The 20,043-nt window shown below is 38.8% G+C and overlaps 2 protein-coding genes across 9 annotated transcripts in view; one reads left to right on the top strand and one right to left on the bottom strand.

Moving 5' to 3' along the window:
• LOC139311201 (zinc-regulated GTPase metalloprotein activator 1A-like) overlaps positions 1–15,090 on the bottom strand; it is a 29,246-nt gene extending 14,156 nt beyond the window's left edge. For 3 of the 8 annotated variants that reach the window (XM_070935577.1, XM_070935583.1, XM_070935584.1), the window contains exons 1-7: positions 15,061–15,090; positions 13,358–13,511; positions 11,158–11,244; positions 9,424–9,520; positions 8,513–8,604; positions 2,389–2,448; positions 1,329–1,366 (exon numbers count right to left, since the gene is read on the bottom strand). In XM_070935577.1, the coding sequence (XP_070791678.1) occupies positions 1,329–1,366; positions 2,389–2,448; positions 8,513–8,604; positions 9,424–9,520; positions 11,158–11,244; positions 13,358–13,496 (513 nt within the window). In that variant the 5' untranslated portion in view covers positions 13,497–13,511; positions 15,061–15,090. The other 5 variants (XM_070935582.1, XM_070935580.1, XM_070935581.1 and 2 more) reach the window with 5 other exon arrangements.
• Positions 15,091–19,185: 4,095 nt separating this feature from the next.
• DOCK8 (dedicator of cytokinesis 8) overlaps positions 19,186–20,043 on the top strand; it is a 94,938-nt gene continuing 94,080 nt past the window's right edge. Inside the window, exon 1 of the mRNA XM_070938629.1 lies at positions 19,186–19,243. Coding sequence (XP_070794730.1) covers positions 19,191–19,243 — 53 coding nt within the window. The 5' untranslated portion in view covers positions 19,186–19,190. The remainder of the gene's footprint in view (positions 19,244–20,043) is intronic.

Below are 20,043 nucleotides of genomic sequence, written 5' to 3'. Positions count from 1 at the left end.
TCAAAAGTATTTTTTGATTAAATACCTTGACAAGGATGTACAATAGCATAAGAACTCTCTTTTGACCTTTTTCTCCTTTTCACTGATTCTTCTCCATGAAACACTGCCAAGCTTTTATACATTTAAAAAGAACAGCATCCCTGGTTTAAGTCCTCAGTGTTGTGACCTGTCATTGCAAGCTGTCCAATCATTCGCCTTTAGATTAAAACATGAATATTTCAGATTCCTAGGTGACAATCCCATTAGAGTGATAGTCCATGATATCAATTACCATTTCAGTTTCAATTTGGCTTGCTAGCCACAGGGTACAGTTTCTCAGCTTCACACGGACTAGGTTGGATCCCCGAAGCATGACACTTCTAAATTGCTACCTATTATCCCAGTGTCATCACTTGTATGGCCTCCGGATGGTTTTTAATCATATGCCAAGGCAAAGGTCAGGCTTTGAAACCACAGGAATTGGACAAAATCGCAAATTCCCTACACAAAGCGAAAGCTATTTATCTGGCGTATGACTGAGAAAATGTAAAGGCTGCCGTCTAACTGGCAATGTGTCAAGCTCTTTACATGTTTGCTGATTGAATAATGCACAGCGGACTGCATTCCAAAGATATCAAACATTATACATTTATTACTTCAAAAACTTTTGGCAAGTTTTTTTAAAATGTCAACTATAAAAATACTTCCCTATACAGTATATAAAACAATTAATCTAAGTATATTTATTGTCACATAAAAAAACCCAGACGATTTATTCATGTTGCATGAACCTTAAAACCCATTGTGGTATGGCAAATCATGATATAAATAAATGTATGTTCAGTGGTTAACTGCTCAGATTTGCACAAATTTCTAATCCTGAGTTAGTGACCATTCAGATCTCCCTAGAACCACTCATGACTCATTTTCAAAATTCTGGCTGCAACACTACCACCCCACAATCACATTATTGTGCTTTGGGCACTTAGCAACCAGCTTGCATTATATCCATTTGCAGTGACCTGGAATCATGTGACTGTGATTTTTGCCATTTTTTTTTGTCAGTTCCTGCCATTTACTTCATGTCCAGTAAGAAGTACCCATTGGGGAAAACAAATTCACTTAATGACTGTAGCAATTGCTGCAAAAAAGGTCATAAAATAAAGTGTGATCACACGGTTACTCATTTACCTACCACTTACAACCATAATTCCCAGCTCAATCATAATGGTAAGTAAAGGACTACCTCTAAGAGACATGCATAGTCAAGCATCCTAGTTTATTAGGCATACAAAAATCATCAGTTTGTTTTCTTTGCTGTGTAACTGACAATAACCATCTTATATTACCTGTAGCCCATGCTTTGCATCAACAACAGATATTATACCTAAAGAAGAAAGGAAGGAAGAGCCTTGATTTGAAAAATACCAACAGAATTTGCAGATGTCTTACATATTTACGTGGAATTAAGAAAATAAATTACCGGTACCTAAGATGCAATAACCCTTCAAAACATTTCCTTAGATGCTGAGGTTAATTAAAGAAATTATCATAGGCACTTTCAGGAATAGTAAAAACGATTTGAATTCAAACTTTTGGAAAGCAGAAAAGTCTTGCCTTTTCCTCTTCCTACGGTATATGTCTCATGGCTCCAAATAAATCCAGAATGTTTTCCAGAAAGAAACAAGAGGAGATGGCAATAAGCTGGGACTTTCCAATCAATCAATTTTCTTCTCTTTCAATCAAAGAACCAAAAATAAAAAACTAAGAAGCTACTGCAAGTAAGGAGACGAGGGAAGGGAAGGGCTGAATATGTTTCTATAATGAATGGAGTGGTTAGCTGCATGTCTGAATGTACGGAGTTGGGCTGTTACATAGGAAGAGAGCTAATCCTTGTTTAGAGGAGATAATCCTGAGACAAAGGAAGAGGGAAAATTTGAATCAAACCATATGCTGCCATGTGGTTTGAGTATATTTTCTTTGTCTGAAAGAAAGAAAGCAATCTGGGAAAATTTTCTTACTTGTAGAATTAAGTTATAAAAATTTAATAAGAGGTGAATTGCTTTGTCTTCTGAGATGTGAAATAAGTATTTTCTTAGCAAAGAAAACAGTTGGTAGAAAGGAGAAAAAATCTACATTTAAGATTCATCAGTTTAATATCTTCTGACATTTTGTGACAGTATAATATTTTGTCATTTGCCTCACAGCCATTTTATGATAATATGCACAATGCTTTCTCAAAAATCCAAACATATCTAAATAGCTTAAAGACCCCCATTGAGCTAAATTGTTTTGAACACAATTGCGTTTCATTTAATCTCAGGATTTCTCTTTGTACACACACACACACACGCACACACACACACACACATACACACACACACACTATTCAAATATTAATTTTCTTACCATCAAGATAAATGTCACTTCCCAATTCAGCATCAACCCAAAACATGGAGGCCACAGAACCTAGCAAATAAAACATGTAGAATATACCAATAGAACAAATGTTTTCATTTCTTATATTCCAACAAGAGGGGGGGAAATCAAAGAGCAAGAAAAAATGATAAATGCTTACAAATTATTATTTTGTATAAAATAAAAAAATATATAAATTATTTGTTTTGATCATGTTTTTTATAAGAAAGAGTACTTCTAAAACATATACAACATTTGATTTTCACTTTAGGTATAAAAAACCTTCAGCAGTAGGTTAGGAATATACAGATAGATCAACTTACAACCATTCATTTAATGACCGTTTGAAGTTACCACGGCATTTTAAAAAGTGACTTATGACCTTTTTTCACATTTGCAACTATTGTAGCATCCCTGTGGTCACATGATCAAAATTCCAACATTTGGCAACTGGCATGTATTTGACGGTTGCCATGTCCCCTGGGTCATGTGACCACCTTTTGACAAGCAAGACAATGAAAACCTAAATTAACTAAACAACTGTGTATGACCTTAAAAACTGCAGTGATTCACTTAACAATTGTGGTAAGAAAGGTTGTAAAATGGGGCAAAATTCATTTAACAACTGTCTTGCTTAGCAACAGAAATTTTGGGCTCAATTGTGGTTGTAAGTCGAGGACTATTGTATCACTGAACTGAAAATATCATTTACAGAAAACTTCTTGATCAACCTACGGTGTTTCATTTCCAAGATACATATTAATAAACATTAATTATATACGATAAAGTTTTCAAAAATTAATTTTTCTTTTTCTCCTTTTCTGTATATTTAAAATTCACGCTCAGTTCAATTTACAGACATTTCCTTATATCAACAGAAATCATAATGGGATGTACTTTCAATGAATTACTTAACTCCATTCTAGTTTAGTAGAATTTTAAAGAGTAAGGATTAAACAATAGAATACCAGATATAAATTCTATTTCCTACAATAGTATTCATACAATTGGTTTTTTCATTATTTTAGAATTAACATTTCTGCACAGATATACTTCAATCATGTATGAAGCATAGTAATTTTTGGGCTTACTCTATAGCAACATCAGTAATAAAAACATAATATGCTCCAAGCATGCTAGAATCTTTGGTGACTAACAGCTATTTATATAGATTTTATCTGTAAAGAACAATGCAGAAAAACTATGAAATGAAATTGAGCAATTTGTCTTTGAACACATCTACGAAAACATTACTATTATAAAGCAACGAAAACAAGTCTGCCGTTTACAGAGCAGTGAAAACTGTTATTGAAAAATGATAGTTTTTGAAAAATAAGAAATCAATTTATTTTGACGTGAGCTGATTCAATACATCCAAATGCCACAAGATGAAGGCCGTGAGAATTTGACAACAATTAAAGTATTGTCAAAAGCTCACAAATCTAGGGGATGTCAAGGCTGTCTTAAAAAGACATGCATAAAACAATGGTATCTGAAGCTGTTTCAATATCTGAAGCTGTCCACCTGAATTGATAAGATGTAGCCTCCCAAGCATCAGTGGTGTCAAAACTGAAGCGCCTGTCAACGGTTTATAGTAATCACTCAGGCAAGACATAGAAAAGGCCTTAACATCTAATAGTTTCCAGGTATCTATTATTATTTTTCTTCGAATGCCTAATAGTATCCAGCTAAACTGAAACAAGATTTGTTTACAAGAAAAGCTAAATCAATGTCCTATTTGTGTGAGTGAGTGAGTGAGTGAGTGAGTGAGTGTGTGTGTGTGTGTGTGTGTGTCTGTGTGTGTCTGTGTGTGTATGTGCTTTTGAGACATGTCGACTCCTGGCAACTGCAATTTTTGGTAGTGGTTTGTTATTGTCTTCTTCCTAGGGCTGGGAGAGAGAGACTGGCCAAGGTTAACCAATTAGCTGTGTGCCTAAGGCAGGACTGGAACTCACAGTCTCCGGGTTTCTAGCCTGGTGTCTCAACCACTTTAACAAACTGGGTGATTTATTTTATCATTACAGTGATTTAGCTCTGAATCGGAGAATTTCAATCTCCTTAGTATGAAACAATTGGAATGCCAAAATTATTTTATTTACTTTAAGCTACAGTGAATATTTAATTTTAAAAGGCCCTGAGGTTCTTGAGGCAGCTTTCATTCATTATTTTTTAGTGAAAACTCATAGCAAAGAAAAAATATATTACAGAGTTGGAAGTGGGGGGTTATAGTTTATCAAGATAATCCTGTTCCTTGTAGGATTCCAATTTAAAGAATGTCAGGTAGATGGCCCTCTAACCCAGGGGTCCCCAACCCCTGGGCCACGGTCCACTATCGGGCCGTGAGCTGTTCACAACTAGGCTGCCTGAAGCAGTGGCCAAGCATGTGTGTGCATCCCCCCTTGCACAAGTAATGGGCAAGCGCATGAGCATATGCCTGCCGTTTGTGCAAATGGAGTTGTGCACACATGTGCGCTTACCCGCAGCTTGCACAGAAACATCCCCTCTCCCCCCACTTGTCGGCAAAGCCGAAAAGGTTGGGGAATTCTGCTCTAACCTATGTATGAAAACATCCAGTGATGGAGATCCACTACCATTCCTCATTTACATCTAAACACTAGCAAGACAAAGGAGATGGTGCTGGATTTACGGAAGCAAAGAAAGGAACCTGCCCCACTGTATATCAAGGGGGCCGTGTGGAGAGGGTTTCCTCTTTTAAATTCTTGGGAGTGCTCATTAGTCAAGACCTCACCTGGAAAAACAACACATCCCTGGTGGTTAGTAAGGCTCAACTCAGCTGTTTTGGAACAACAACTGATAACTTCTTTCTATCGGTCCAGGATAGAAAGTGCCCTCACATACTGTATAACAGTATGGTATGCTGGTTTAACAACCGCAGAAGGAAGGCACTACAGAGAGTGATTAATTCGGCACAAGAAACCATTGGTTGCCCCTTAACACCACTGGATGGCATCGCCAGATCTCACTGTTTCAGCAGAGTAAGGAAGATACTTAGGGATGATTCACACCCTGGCCAGTGTCTCTTTTCACTTTTACCATCGGGCAGGAGACACAGAAGTATAGCCAGGTTTAAAAACAGCTTTTACCCATGGGCTGTCAGACTCCTAAACACAATATAGCACCACAAACAGATTAATATGATAAATTTCACTGGTGCCAGTGTAGTGTGTAGTATGTATATACCATGATATAAGGTCATACACCAGAGTAATATACATGTTGCACAGAATATGATGTACATATGGAAACATATGACTACTTTTTTTCCTAACTACTTGTATAAGGATTATTCTTTATATTATTCATGTTGTCTTGTATTCTTGTATGGACTGCACCAATAGAGGCTAAACCAATTTCGTTGTATACATGTTGTACAATGACAATAAAGGCTTTGACTTTGACTTTACCAATGACTTCTACTGTTGAACTGCTCTTGTTGTTAGGATTTCCTTTTACAGTACCTTCCTGCAATCATCCTTCCTGTAATTTAAATCCATTATTCTATGTCCTATTTTCGGGCATAAAAGAGGGTGTTGAAGTCCACACAACTAAAAATTGCTGAGGTTGAGAAACATTAATGTAGACAACAACAGGACCAGAAGACCAGAAAATGCTATACAATGCAACCACTTTTATATTCATGTATTATGCTATTACCTGGTTATATGTGGAAGTAATTTAGTTATTTGGGGAATACAATGATGAATCACAAAGTGATTTGTGTGGCTATTTAATCAAATTCTTATAACAACAGGTATCTGCTGTTTACCAAAATATCTATATTCATTAAAAGTAATTATGTTTGTGTGCCTTAAACACAACATAAACATTTTAGAGAATGAATAGGAAAATAAGTTGGATAATTTAGAAAAGGCAGAGATTTGAAAATAGTGAGGTTATAAAGCCGCATGGAAAAATCAAACCAGATGAAAGGATGGCAAGTATTTAGCAAGTATCTAGCCTGCCAGGACAGAGACAATGGGAACACTGAAGTCTATAGGACAATAGCTGGCTGTCTATATGCTAAAAGATTTGCTGAAAGGTACTGAAAGATTTGCTGAAAAGAATTATGATTGCAAGTAGCAAAATAAATCCTAAAATGACCAACATCACACTAATACATTTGAGGCCATGTAAAATGCCTCAATTTTGAAAAATCCACCAATTTCTGAACTATGGCTTCCTCTGTTTTATAAGTAATCATGTATGGATATCAACTGGGAAAATTACTTACCTTTTAAATAAAACTGAGTTCTGCTGAGGTTCAGTGTTAACCTGATGCCTGAGTTGGTCAATGTCCCTAACAATCCTGAAGTTCAATTCTGAAATTCTCAGGAAGTAAAGGTAAGTAAACAGAATTGTTCAATCCTATTTTGTGCACAATGTTGCTACTGACTTTCTAACAGAACTAACTAACTGATGAAGATTAAGGGGACGCCCCTTTTAGCCCTTCTGATATTGTTGCTCTCCAACTCCTGTCAGAAATGGCAAGATATGACAGAAGTTGGCATTATCAATATCTAAAGGGCCAAAGATTCTCTATTCTGACTCTAAAGTCAAAGGGCTCGCAACTTGGGCGTCCTCCTGTATTCACGGCTGTCCTTAGAAGAACATATGATGGCTGTGGCCAGGGGGGCCTTCTATCAGGTTCGCCTGATTCACCAGTTGTGGCCCTTTCTGGATCAGGATGCCTTACGCAGTCACTCATGCCCTCGTCACGTCCCGCTTGGACTACTGTAATGCTCTCTACATGGGGCTCCCCTTGAGGAGCACCCGGAGGCTCCAACTGGTCCAGAATGCAGCCGCGCGGGTGGTTATGGGGGCGACTCGGCGCTCCCATGTAACACCTCTCCTGCGCGAGCTGCACTGGCTCCCGGTGGTATTCCGGGTGCGCTTCAAGGTATTGGTTACCACCTTTAGAGCGCTCCATGGCTTAGGACCCGGGTACTTACAAGACCGTTTTCTGCCACCGGTAGCCTCCCACCAACCAGTACGCTCCCACAGAGAGGACCTCCTCAGGGTGCCATCGGCCAGACAATGCCGGCTGGCGGCCCCCAGGGGGAGAGCATTCTCTGTGGGGGCACCTACCCTCTGGAACGAGTTGCCCCCAGAGATACAGCGGATCCCTGACCTTCGTGCTTTCCGAACTGCCCTAAAGATGTTTTTGTTTCATCAAGCCGGGCTGGCCTGACCTACTCTTTTTAAAAAGAACTGTTTTAAAAAATTAGGGGTTTTAATATAGGGTTTTTAACTATGGGCCAAATTGATTTAATTGGATTTTAATATTGTTTTAAATTTTGTATCTGTGTATTTTATTTGCTGGCTGTTCACCGCCCCGAGTCCCTCGGGAGAGGGGGCGGTATATAAATATAATAAACTAACTAATTAAAGTACTTTTAAATTTTAGTTGCAACAGACTAAACAGTTGGCTGTCAAAATTATGTTGAGTAAGACTTGATCCCACTAGATAAAACAGGGAAAGTGGACTTTAGTCAGGATAATTCATGTACCATTTAACATATACTGCCAGCACTTTCAAGATTAGCTACATAGATAGTGCTGCTTATCAATAGTATTACGTAGATGAAGGTAGAGGTTTTGCTATAGAAAAGAGCCAGTTTGGTGTAGTGGTGAAGGTGCTGGGCTACAAACCGGAAGATAGTGAGTTCTAGTACTGCCTTAGGCCTGAAAGCCAGCTGGGTGACTTTGGGCCAATCACTCTCAACCAGCCCAACCCACCTTACAGGGTTGTTGTTGTGAGAAAAAGGAGGAGGAGGAAGGAATATTATATATATTCATCTCTTTGAGTTATTATCAAGTAATAAAGGCAGATTAAAAATCTAAAAAGTAAATATAGCACATCTGGGGTCTGCCTTACTACCTTGATGCTGTTGTGATGGAAACAATGAAGATTAATTGACTCTGCCTATCTTTGCTCTGTGATTATTCTAATTATGAAGTATATCCTAGCTAGATTAATAGAACATACAGTATTATAAAGCAGAAGTGCACTGAAACTTCCTACATGTATCTTTATCATATGTAATAGATTTTCCAGAAAAAAGAGTTTCATATTCGTTCCCATTTCACTGTATACCTGGATCTGCCAATCCGGTTGTCTCTAGCAAAATGTAATCAAACTTCCCTTTCTTCTGCATCAAATTTTCAATTGCTTTCAAACCATTGTCTCTAATGAGAAAATTAAACAAACAGGATTATTTTTTTATGTTACATTTGTATCAAATTCTATATGTTGTGTGTAAAATATTATCTCCCAATCACGTATCTATCCAGAAATATAGATTGTAAGCTTACTTATTAAATAAGTTTACAAACTAATTGCAAATCTTATAATTAATTTGTAAATAATTAATTACAATGAATTTATAGACCCATGTTAATTTTAAGTTTGCTTCCATATATCTAAGTTTCTGCATTCTGTCTGTTTTCTTTTATCTTCTCTAAATTATTCATTACTAATTACTTCTAATTATTCATTAGAAAAAAGTGTCAAAAAGGAAGCTACTTGTCAATACCCATTCTCTTAAAATAGGTCCAATTTGCAATACAAACCTTACTTTTAATTTTAAGAACTTAATTTTATTATGATTTGCTAAATTTGCTAAAACATATAAATCAGGCAGTTACAACAGTCCAAGGTCATATGATCGCCATTTGTGATCTTCCTATCTAGTTTTTGACAAGTACAGTCAATGAGAGAAGCTGGCTTTGCTTAACAACTCCATGATTCATTTAACAACTGCAGTCATTTGCTTAACCACCATGGCAAAAAGGTCATAAAATTGAGTACAATTCACTTAACAACTTTCCTTGCTTAGCAATTAAAATTCTGGTCCCAACTGTGGTTGTAACTAGTCAAGGACTGCCTGTAATAGTACAATACTAGATCTTCCCTAGCATAATTGGCCTTCATCATGAGAAATGCAAACTATAGTTTTAAATCCTCAATATTAGAATTATCAATTTTACCAAATAAAAAATCCTTACTTTACTGAGCAGCAAAGACAGCCATTTCTGAGCTCCAGCCATTCTTCATAGAGTTCTCCACCTTGACTTATAGCCAAGGATTTTTCCAATGCACTACCTGAGAAAACAAGAAAAGCTATAATAAAAATAGCACTTTTATTGAAAGAAAATAAAACAGTGAAAGAATAATACATTTCAGGTTTTGGATGTTTGAAGGTTTTTGAGAAAGTGATGCTAAAGGAGCCAGAAAATTAAGCCACACCCTAATTTTCCTGCAACATCAATCTTTGTGTAATTTAGCAAATAGAACTACCATATTTTCCAGCGTATAAGACGACTGGGCGTATAAGACGACCCCTGAATTTTCCTGTTAAAATATAGGGTTTGGGCTATACTCGCCATATAAGACTACCCCTCTTCCAACGCACACCAAATAAAAATTAAAAAACATCAACTGGCTCACCCACAATATAAAAGCAGCTGTGCTAGACCCAAAATGGCCCGTGCAACAAGCAGGAACCTCACACAGCCACAAAAAGCCCAAAAAAACAACTTTCACACTTTACACACACACAACACAACACAACACAACACAACTGGCTCACCCACAATGTAAAAGCAGCTGTGCTAGATCCAAAATGGCCCCTGAAACAAGCAGGAACCTCACACAGCCACAAAAAGCCCCAAAAAACAACTTTCACAAAACACAACACAACACAACTGGCTCACCCACAATGTAAAAGCAGCTGTGCTAGACCCAAAATGGCCCCTGAAACAAGCAGGAACCTCACACAGCCACAAAAAGCCCAAAAACCTAACTTTCACACTTTACACACACAAAATTCCACATACAGCTTTGTGAGATTTTGTGTGTTTGTGTAGTTGAAACACTACAAAAACATACTAAATCTCAGAAAGCTGCACAAATATTTTATTTTATTTTTATTTTTATATGAAAGCTAAATTTAAAACTTCCTAAACTTTAAATGGCTAGGTCTAAAAAAGAACAACTAAAAAAAACCCCAATTAACTATTTTTTTTAAAGATCCCAAAGGGGAAAAAAACTTACCCAATAGAACAGGGGTCTCCAACCTTGGCAACTTTAAGACTTGTAAACTTCAACTCCCAGAATTCCTCAGCCAGCTTTGTTCTGCTGGCTGAGGAATTCTGGGAGTTGAAGTCCACAACTCCCTGCCTGCTTGATTGCAGGCAGGGAGTTGCTTGCTGATGGAATGGATTCAGGCAAGCAAAGCAAGGCAAGCAAAGCAAGGCAAGCAGCTAAGGTAAGCAAGCTGGAGGGGGAAAACTTTTTCCCTTCTCCATGGCTCTGGCGATCCCAGCTGAGTTGCCTGATTAGCAGATCATCAGAGCTTGGATCGTCAGAGCCATTTAAGGCTCGTCAGAGCCTTTCGGGCTGGTCTGCCTGGTTACAGGAGAACGACACCCGGCGTATAAGACGACCCCCGACTTTTGAGAAGATTTTCATGTGTTAAAAAGTCATCTTATACACCAGAAAATACGGTAACTTTCTCAGTTGCAATATTTCATGTATCCTAATGTCCTTATTTAAAAGGACAAACTTTAAAACAATGTCTTTAGATTACATAATATTACTTCTAAAGCAAATTTTGCATTGCAACTCTTAAAATGTGTGAATATAAATATAAATTGAAGAAAACACTTTACATTTATGAAAGTATACACTTAGGCTTCAACATGAAATTTTGTTTTCCATTCACTTGCATTCTTACATACCTTCACCAAATTCATTTAAAATAACTGCTATTCTCTTGCTATGTTGTTCAGTCAAAATGTAATTAAGAAGAGTAGTTTTTCCTGCACCTAAAGAAAGCAGAACAAATTTCACTAGACTAAAAAAGAACAATGAGGTCCCATTCCTTATACTAAGGAGATATTTTGAGATACCATTCCAATAATTTTTTAAAAATATTTCTAATCCCATAGGCGAACCTATGGCACACGTGCCCGAAGCGGCATTCAGAGCCATTTTGCCTGGCATGCGTGGTGTTGCCTGTTCCTCTTCTGGGTTTCTGGTGCCCGATAATCAGCTGGCCTTTTTGCATGCGGCAGTGCCAGAAACTGGAAGAACTGGTCTTCCGTTTTCCTGCATGGGTATGCGCACCAGCCAGCTGATCGTCACGTGCGCATGTGCGCCAGAAACCTGGAAGACTAGCTGGCTCAGACCGGAAGTTCAGTAGCTGAAACCAGAAGTTCATTTTCATGCGCCCTGGAAAGCTCCTCTTGCAGCTTGTGGCCCAGGCACGCACACATGCACTCCCTTTTTGGCTCCCAAAAAGGTTCGCCATCACTGCTCTAGGTTTTTAAGCCAGCAATCGCCTATACTTGAAAAAGCAGGATTTGATCATGTATTTGGAAGTCTATTCTGAGACCATAATAATAATAATGGACACTATAAGTTAAATGCAGTTGTATTTGTAACAGTTTGAACATTTTGTAAGATTTCCTTCCTTTTAACCTACCTGATCAGCCAACTATAACAGAAGATTAAAACACCAGAGACCTTCAAAAATATTAAAATATTGAAATGAATTTTAACAGACTTTGTACATTTTAAAACTTCTATTTAACAGAGTTTCAAAATGCAATTTTTGATTTATACATTTTTCTCAGAGGCTTATGGTCTGAGCTGGAGCCATTATCAGCAGACTCCATGTTCCTTCAACTATTACTTGGAAGTAGGCAAAGAAAAAGAATCTGAGCATAGAAATAGCCCTGTGGAGAAACTGCCTTCTAACTCCCAGTTAGGAATACTAATAGTGAGTTTACTCAAACCACTAAGCCTAGATTGTCAAAATCTGCAGTGCCACAATTACCTAACTATGATATAAATTAAAAACCTTTTCTTTGGAAGTCATTAAACATCTATTTTAAAACAATATTTTAATTTTTACTTAATTTTACAGAATTCTGAGGAATCAGGGATTCTATTCTATTCTATTCTATTTCTATTTTTGAGAGCCACTCATTTCTCATTTTTTCCATTTATATTTGCTGTTTGCTGACTTGCCCAGGCAAAGTAAGGGTAAATCTTATTAGCATTCTTTGCTTTGCATGTGTATGCTCGCCAAAACATGCAAACTGCTTCAAATTTGCTGTAATTTCCTGGAGAGTTGCACACCTCCCCTTGAAAACCTTTGCATTAAACTATAAAATAAATTTGTCTTGAATTAGTGTATCATGTGACACAATCAGTTATATAATGTAAATGAAACTTAAAGATTCTGGATTTGAGTTGATGAATCTAAACTTGGCCAAAACAATCAGACCAACAGGTCCCTGCCAGGAACTACTGTAATTATTATAACCTTGGTGAAGGAAAGGCAGAAGAGGGCTATATAGTGGCCAACTCAGTGTCTTAGGCCTTCAAGATGCTACTTTAACAAAAATCAGCAGCCAGTCAACACTATTCACTAGCCAGCCCGATAGGTTCTCAAGGAGTATGCTGTATCACTGTTATTTCAGTGTTTCTCAAACTTTAGCAACTGGAAGATGTATGGATTTCAGCTTCCAGAATTCCCAGCATGCTGGCTGGAGAATCTGGGAATTGAAGTCCATGCATTTTCAAGATGTCAAGGTTAAGAAACACCAAACCATATTGTAATGTTCTAGAACATGGGAGAAGTCAAATCTTCTTACCTGAATATTTGAAATAAATATGTGAAGCCCACTATGCAAATAAGAAAGATCAGTGGATTTGACAAAATTAGGGTTAGCTAAATTATTCTGTCAATCCTCTTTTATATATTCTGCCAAGGAGTAGAAGGCACCTGCAGAGATGCAAACATTTCTGTGTGGCCATAACATGCATTCCTAAAATTGCTATCCATTTATTATGACAAAAAAGTTCAAATAAAGTAATTCTTCATTAAAAACCAAGAACTGTCACAAATCAGAGTTTATTACCATTTATTACCTAAATATCCTGAGATGATAGTAACAGGAATCTTAAAGTTGTTACTAGATTGAATGTCTTCCACATTATCCTTTATTGCTGGCTCCTTTATGGGAATCAATTCAGGGCAATCCTCTTCATCATCCATCTCTCTTTCCATCTCTCACCTGTCAAACTAAAGATAACATTTAAGAAATACTATACAAAAAGACTCAGGTCTAGATTTCAGTAAAATATTGAACACAGGAACCCAGAGGGATGGAGGAGGAGGAGGGAGAAATACAAGGAGCTACAGTAGTGGCCAAAATTATGGAAATCTTTTGGGAAAAGTGTATTTTTGAGGTTTGGGGGCTATTAACACTACTTTTTTGGGGGGGGAGTTTTAATATAATCATATTCCAATGCTGGAATGGACTGGGAATAGCCCAGACCTTAACCCAATTGAAAATCTACGGAGCTGATTAAAAAAACTTTAGTCACAAGCGACACAGCAATAAAACCCAGTTAATAGAAGCAATCATTCAATCTTGGTTTCACATTCTAACAGCTGCAGAACTAAGACTTGGTTCACTCCATGGGAAGATGTTGTAAGGCCATGATTCATGCTAAAGGTTACCCAACTAAGTATTAACTGACGTGATAATTTTTGTATATCTTGTTTTTTCTATGTGTTTCACTTCTCTTCTTTACACTGTAACTGCTATTCTAATAGCAAATCCTTCATAAAAGTTATTACATTATATTCTTGATTAAATTATCTTTCCATTGATATATAATTTTATGGCACTACTCCAAAAAAAAGTGGTGCTATTAGCTAGTTTTAGAAAATACACTTTTCCCAAAAGGTTTCCACAATTTTGGCCACCACTGTACATGTCTATGGAGATTCTCAGTCATCCAGGTCATGGTTGTCCCAAAGGTGCTTAAAGAGATAAAAAAAGCTTCTTGGATGAAAAGCAAAACGTCTTCAAAGAAAAACCAGAAAGTCCAGTTCTCTTGAAAAACCACCTTTGGGTACAAGCTACAGTATTTGGTAAACTGTTTTTTTCCCCATGAACTTCCAAACAGGAGCGTCCTTTGGCTTCTCCCTCTTTCATCATAGAGAATGAGGAATGCAGGTTGAACACTAGTTTTAAGCAACCATAATCACTTAAGGAAGCCTGAAGATCAAATGTGGCTCATCATGAATAGCTTGGAAGAGGGCTTGACCTCAGCCAAGTCTCTTTTCAAGGAAAAAGGATCACAAAGACAATGATGCAGTCAGATCCTTTTATGCATTTTCAGAAAGAATGCCAACAGCTGTAGAAAACAGGAGACACACCTTCATCCAGTTTTCCCTTGAGCTACAGCAAGGACATCCAACCTTGGTCATTTTTAGACCTGTGGACCTTAACTCCCACAATTCCCCGGCCAGCCATGCTTGCGGGAGAGTTACGGGAGTTGAAGTCCCTAGGTCTCAAAGTAGCCAAGGCTGGGAGGTCCTCGAGCTAGAGACTTTCTGACAGACCGAATGGGACTGTTTCGCGCGAAACTGAAGAAATACGACAATAAAGCACCACGCGAACCGAGAAAACCTATTCAACCCCATCGAGCTCTCTGTAAACCCAGATATACATAATGCTCATGTTGGGGTTAATTCACCAAGCCAAACAATGCATTTCTGAATTCCTCCGACCCACGTATTTCTTTTCTAACAGCTTCCTCCCCTCCCCACTTCCGCTTACCACCGGTGCTTTGGCTCCCGCTGTAGTAACTCCACCTCTCGTCTGACAAGTTCCTACCCTGAGTACGCATGCGCTCTTTTGCTTCGTGCTTTGATAGATGCAACCTGTTACCCTAGGCGGGATTTCTCCGCCCTTCCTGCGTTCAACCGTATAAAGTGTTTTGAGTCGGTAGGTAAGGCAACAAAACGGAGTAGACTCAGCAGAGAGAAGCTTGAATTTTAAGAAGCTGCTCAAAAGCTTCTACTCAGCCAGGGAGTAATAGGTATTTTTCTTTGCATTCTGTGACAAGGGCAATAGGGCGGATTATAATAAATGGATCAGAATAACACGTTTACCTTAATTCCGCATCTATTAAGACAGGGGAAAAGTTGTGTCCTGACAGCAAGATCAGGCTTTCTAGATTCCAAGCATTACATTATGATTGAACCGTAAACACTGGAAATTATCTTACATACAGCAGCCCATACTGTGGCTTAAAATTGCACCTGGTCCAGTAAATTAGGATGTCCCAAATTGCTCGATTATGTTGAAATCAATTTAACGGATTGCACCTTGTGAAACTGATTTACAGCCAAGTCTGCAAAGAGGAGATGAGAGAAATGATCTTTCATTTTCCCCAAATGTGTTCAGTATTAGGTGTTTGCCATAGAACTGCCATATTCATTCAGATTTGCTGGGCACCCACATGCTATCAATAAATTGTTGCCCTTACATTTTTTGTTTCAAAGTACAGAAAAATTAATTTCTTTACAAAGAATGAGAAAATAATTCAATCACAGAAATGTGGACTGCTCTTAATATTGATTTCAAAAAGGATACTAAGGTGAATTGCCCTTTTCCACATGGTTCTGTCATATTGTAAAAGCACTCATAGACACGCAGATGGAAAACGTGATTTATTTGCTGATGTGTGGCACAAACAGATTGCATAGAATTACGTGTTTCCAGTTTACTTCATAGTTGCTCTTCAGGTGTTCATATGAGCTGTGCTCAATTCCTGTTCCAGATGAGAAGCAATATTAATAATAAATCATGACAATGACATTCACATTCTCACAGAAAAGCATTACCACTGATCAAAATGTGTGGGCAGAAGCCACAAAATGTATCAAGCTCAAATTTGACATGACAGATTTATAGGATTGCAATTTCAATATTCTCTTATCAACAAGATCAAACTTTTATTTTCTAACAGCAAAAGCATTTTTTAAAAACGTCTTGGCACCTTTACTGCATGGAACTTTTTTTCTTGTGTGTTCCTCATTTCTTTATAGAACAAAAAAGGCCAACCGTCTGCCATGCATATATTACAAAAAAGGAAGGAAACCAGCGACTGAGTTTGGGCTCTCTCTCTCTGTCTAGCATACTGAAGAAATTTAAAATACTTAAAAGGTCTTGGGTTTCATAAATGGATAAGTACTCTTTCTGAGCCAGCTAGAAAAAAATGCATAGCAGGATCCTTAAGTTATTTGTTTTTGAGAAGTTCAGTTTGTAGTGGGATTACTTTGAAATTATTTGAAATTAAATTCTGGAGAAAAAAAATACCCATTCTGTGGAGTCCAGAATAATTTTTTTCCTGCAGTTGCCATTGCTTATGAACTCCGAGCAGCAACTCCACTCAAGAGAGTGGAGTGGAGGACTTTCAAGTAATATTCAATATTGAGAAGAACATACCTAAGTATGTAAGTCTGGATAATGAGCTTTCTCTGGGTAGGGAGGGGGAGAATGGATTGGAGGTAGAATCCTAGACACCTGCAACCCACAAGATAACATGTAGGTCCCACCTTCCTTGAGTCTATTTCTTCCAGATTTAGATGCACTATACTCACTTGTTTCATAGAGCACTACATGGTGGAAATATTACGGTGTATACAGTGACAATCTCCAAGGTTCACAGTAAAGCATAAGAGGTGCTTTCCTATTATGAGATTCATGTTTAGAGAAAACTTTATGTTCAGAGTACTCCCTGTTTTATGACACAGAAAGAACTAGAAGTTGGAGGGAGCTTGCTTTTTCTAACCCCACTGCCTGCAAGAAAAAAACTTGATTCAACTTGAACCCTTTCTGGGACCACAGAGGGAAGAACACTCTGTTCCCGGACACAGGAACAAGGACACTGTGCAATTCTGTGCACTGTTAGGTGCTGTAAAATGACATGAAGAGTCATTGTTGTTTTGCCACAAGTTACTGCTGCAATCACATCTACATATGCGTGTATTTTGATTTATTATGGGAAGCAATAGACCACTTGAGATTCCGATATATATTGTTCAATGCCCAGCAGTTGGAAACCTTGTTGATTTCCTGCCCCTTATGCAAGAAAGATCTTGCGTAGATCTTCATAGATCTTGATCCACTTCTGCCCACCAAAGAAACATTCCTCTCACAGTGATAATCTTAAAAGCATTAGATAATCTTGACTGATAACTGATTATATTTATGAACTCACTAAATGGCACTTCAGATTAATAATTTCCTTTTATATCATAATACAGACAAAGCAAGGATGTTTATCTTTATTCACTGGGCATTGGGCTTTATTCAAAGCAGTTACGAAAGATGAGAAATTAAGTCAGCTGATGGTATGCTGTGTCACTACTAATCCCACTGCAATGAGAGAGGTTAGTGACACACGGGTAATATCAATGCTGGGACAAAAATGGAGGTTCTTGCTCCAAACACCCATTGAAAATTAGATATTCTGGATTTTTTTTTTAAAAAATTGCCCTTTTATTATAAAATGGACCTAATTCAATGACATTTTAATTGTCCCTTTTTGTTTCCAGATTCTTTTCCCAGATCCCATGGCAGACAGAGGGCATGGTTTACGTACAACATATCTACATTTGCTCTGATAATCTGTCATTAATTTGTTTGCATTTGACCATCTCAGTGCTTAACTCCAGGTGCTCTTAACACAGGCTTAGGTGCCAAGTTCAAGCCACTGATGTTGTTTCGGAGTTCAATATGTGGTGCAGCTGCTTCCTAACAGCCCATCTCAATAGAAGAGAATATTTGTAACTGGGGGTTGAACTATGAGGTCCTTGGTGCTCCCTGAGCTTGGTGGTTTTCTTGCAGACGTTTCATTGCCCAACTTGGTAACATCATCAGAACTACAAGGGAGTGGGGATTCTAAACAGACCAAACCCTTCTCCCTTCTAGGACTGGTGATGCTACTTAATTGGGTAATTAAATGTCTGCAAGAAAACAACCAAGCTCAGGGAGCACCAAGGACCCCGCAGCCTGTTCTCAAGTCTCACCTCCAGAAGTGAGGCGAGACTCTTCTGCTTTGACTGAAACCCGAATCGTGGCCGCGTCCCTGAAGGACGTCCACAAATGGGGCTTCCCGTAAGACTCGACGGCGCTCGATTTAAGTGCAGCAAGAGTGACATCTACCGCACTTTAACCGACCCGCAAGGCGCTTGACACAGCCAAAAGTTGGAACTTCGATTGGGAACGATTCCCTCGCTTTGCAAATCGTTATACGACTACCAAAGAGACCACCGTGGAATCTCAACGGGGTGGAGTTTTGCTGGTCGTTTGCAGGGCCGGAAGGAAGATAAAAATAAATTTAGGAAGCAGGCTTGGTGTCAGCGCGGGTTGTTTAAAACCATCTTCCTCAACCGGGGTCTGTTGGGCTTTATATTCCCGTAGCAGCCAGCAGGGCTCATACATAAAGTTCTAAAAGTGCTTTCGCCTAAGCGAGGCGAGATTGAAATATTTATTGAAGTGCAAGTCTCAACTTCTTGTTCCTGGGCTTCCTCTTGCAAGTTCCAACTCGGGCTGCTAGGCGTCGAAGCCAAATTCAGGGTTGGCTATTGCTGTTGTTCTAGCCAGACACATACACACACACACCCCAAGCCGGGAAAGCCTTTCAGTTCAGCGAAATTGGCGCTTGCGGTGCTCCCTTAAAAAGGGAACCTAAAGTGGTAGAAGCCCGCTATAGAGCCCCGGGACTCGCGCCTTTCAAGAGCGATTGGAGCTTTGCGCCCATCCTTGCGGAAACTGCGCCCTCCCCATTGGCTGCTTTCGACGAGGAAGGTGTGAAATGCGGAAGTTTTCCCCGCCGAATTGACAGCAGCCCCGGCTCGGCTGCCTTTTTTTAAGTGCCGCTGTTCCTGAAAGCCTCCATGGCTACTCTGCCCAGTTCCGATCGGAGGGCCTTTGCCCTGAAACTCAACAGGTAGGTAAGGGGCTTTATTTTCTCCTTGCCGCGAGTCGGGCAGCTTTTGCTGGTGCGCCTTGGAGGCTGATTGGGTGAGGTGAGAGGAGGAACGGAGAACCGCGGCTTGAGCCGTGAGTAGGGTGTGAGGATGAGTTGCGGATCTGGTGTGAGAGAGCCGCGCGCCAGCGTATAGGGACGCTCACGTTCAAGGGATTTATGTTATTCTGGCCGTGTACAGAACTCTTCCCTATGCTAGATTAATTACCACGTTAGCATTTTTAGACTCTACTACAGCAAGGGTGTTCAACCTTGGCAACTTTAAAGACTTGCGGACTTTTAACTCCGAGAAGCCTGGCTGGGGAATTCTGGGAGTTGAAGTCCACAGGTCTTAAGAGTTGCCAAAGTTTGGACACTCCTGCTCTAGAATCAACAGTTTCTTCCTTCGGAAAGCACCCACCCCAATAAATAATTATGCAAAAGACGTTATTTGTATAGGCAGTTATTTGCTGTGTAAAAACATCTTTATAGTTCTGGCAAGTAGAAAACGCCAAGGGCTTGGTCAGAACTTGCTCTGAGCCTGTTTATAATACTATCAGTAAATCTTTTTAACAGGATGTTTTACTTCTTTAAGATGACTTAATTTGGAATAATTCAAAAGACTTCTTCGGAGTTTTCCTATGACCTGCGTACACGGTATATTGAGGCTTTCTTCAGCAGTTAAAACTCTGCAATCCACAAATCAGTCATTTTGCCCTTTTTTTTAAAGAATTCCTGTAAATATAATGGGATTAAGCTGGAGGCAAGACAGTGAGGAAATA

Source organism: Pituophis catenifer, unplaced genomic scaffold, assembly GCF_029215685.1.
Source record: "Pituophis catenifer annectens isolate HBS135680 unplaced genomic scaffold, rPitCat1.0.hap2 SCAF_2, whole genome shotgun sequence".
Classification (NCBI taxonomy): Eukaryota; Metazoa; Chordata; class Lepidosauria; order Squamata; family Colubridae; genus Pituophis; species Pituophis catenifer.
This window is presented reverse-complemented; position numbering and strand designations above follow the sequence as displayed.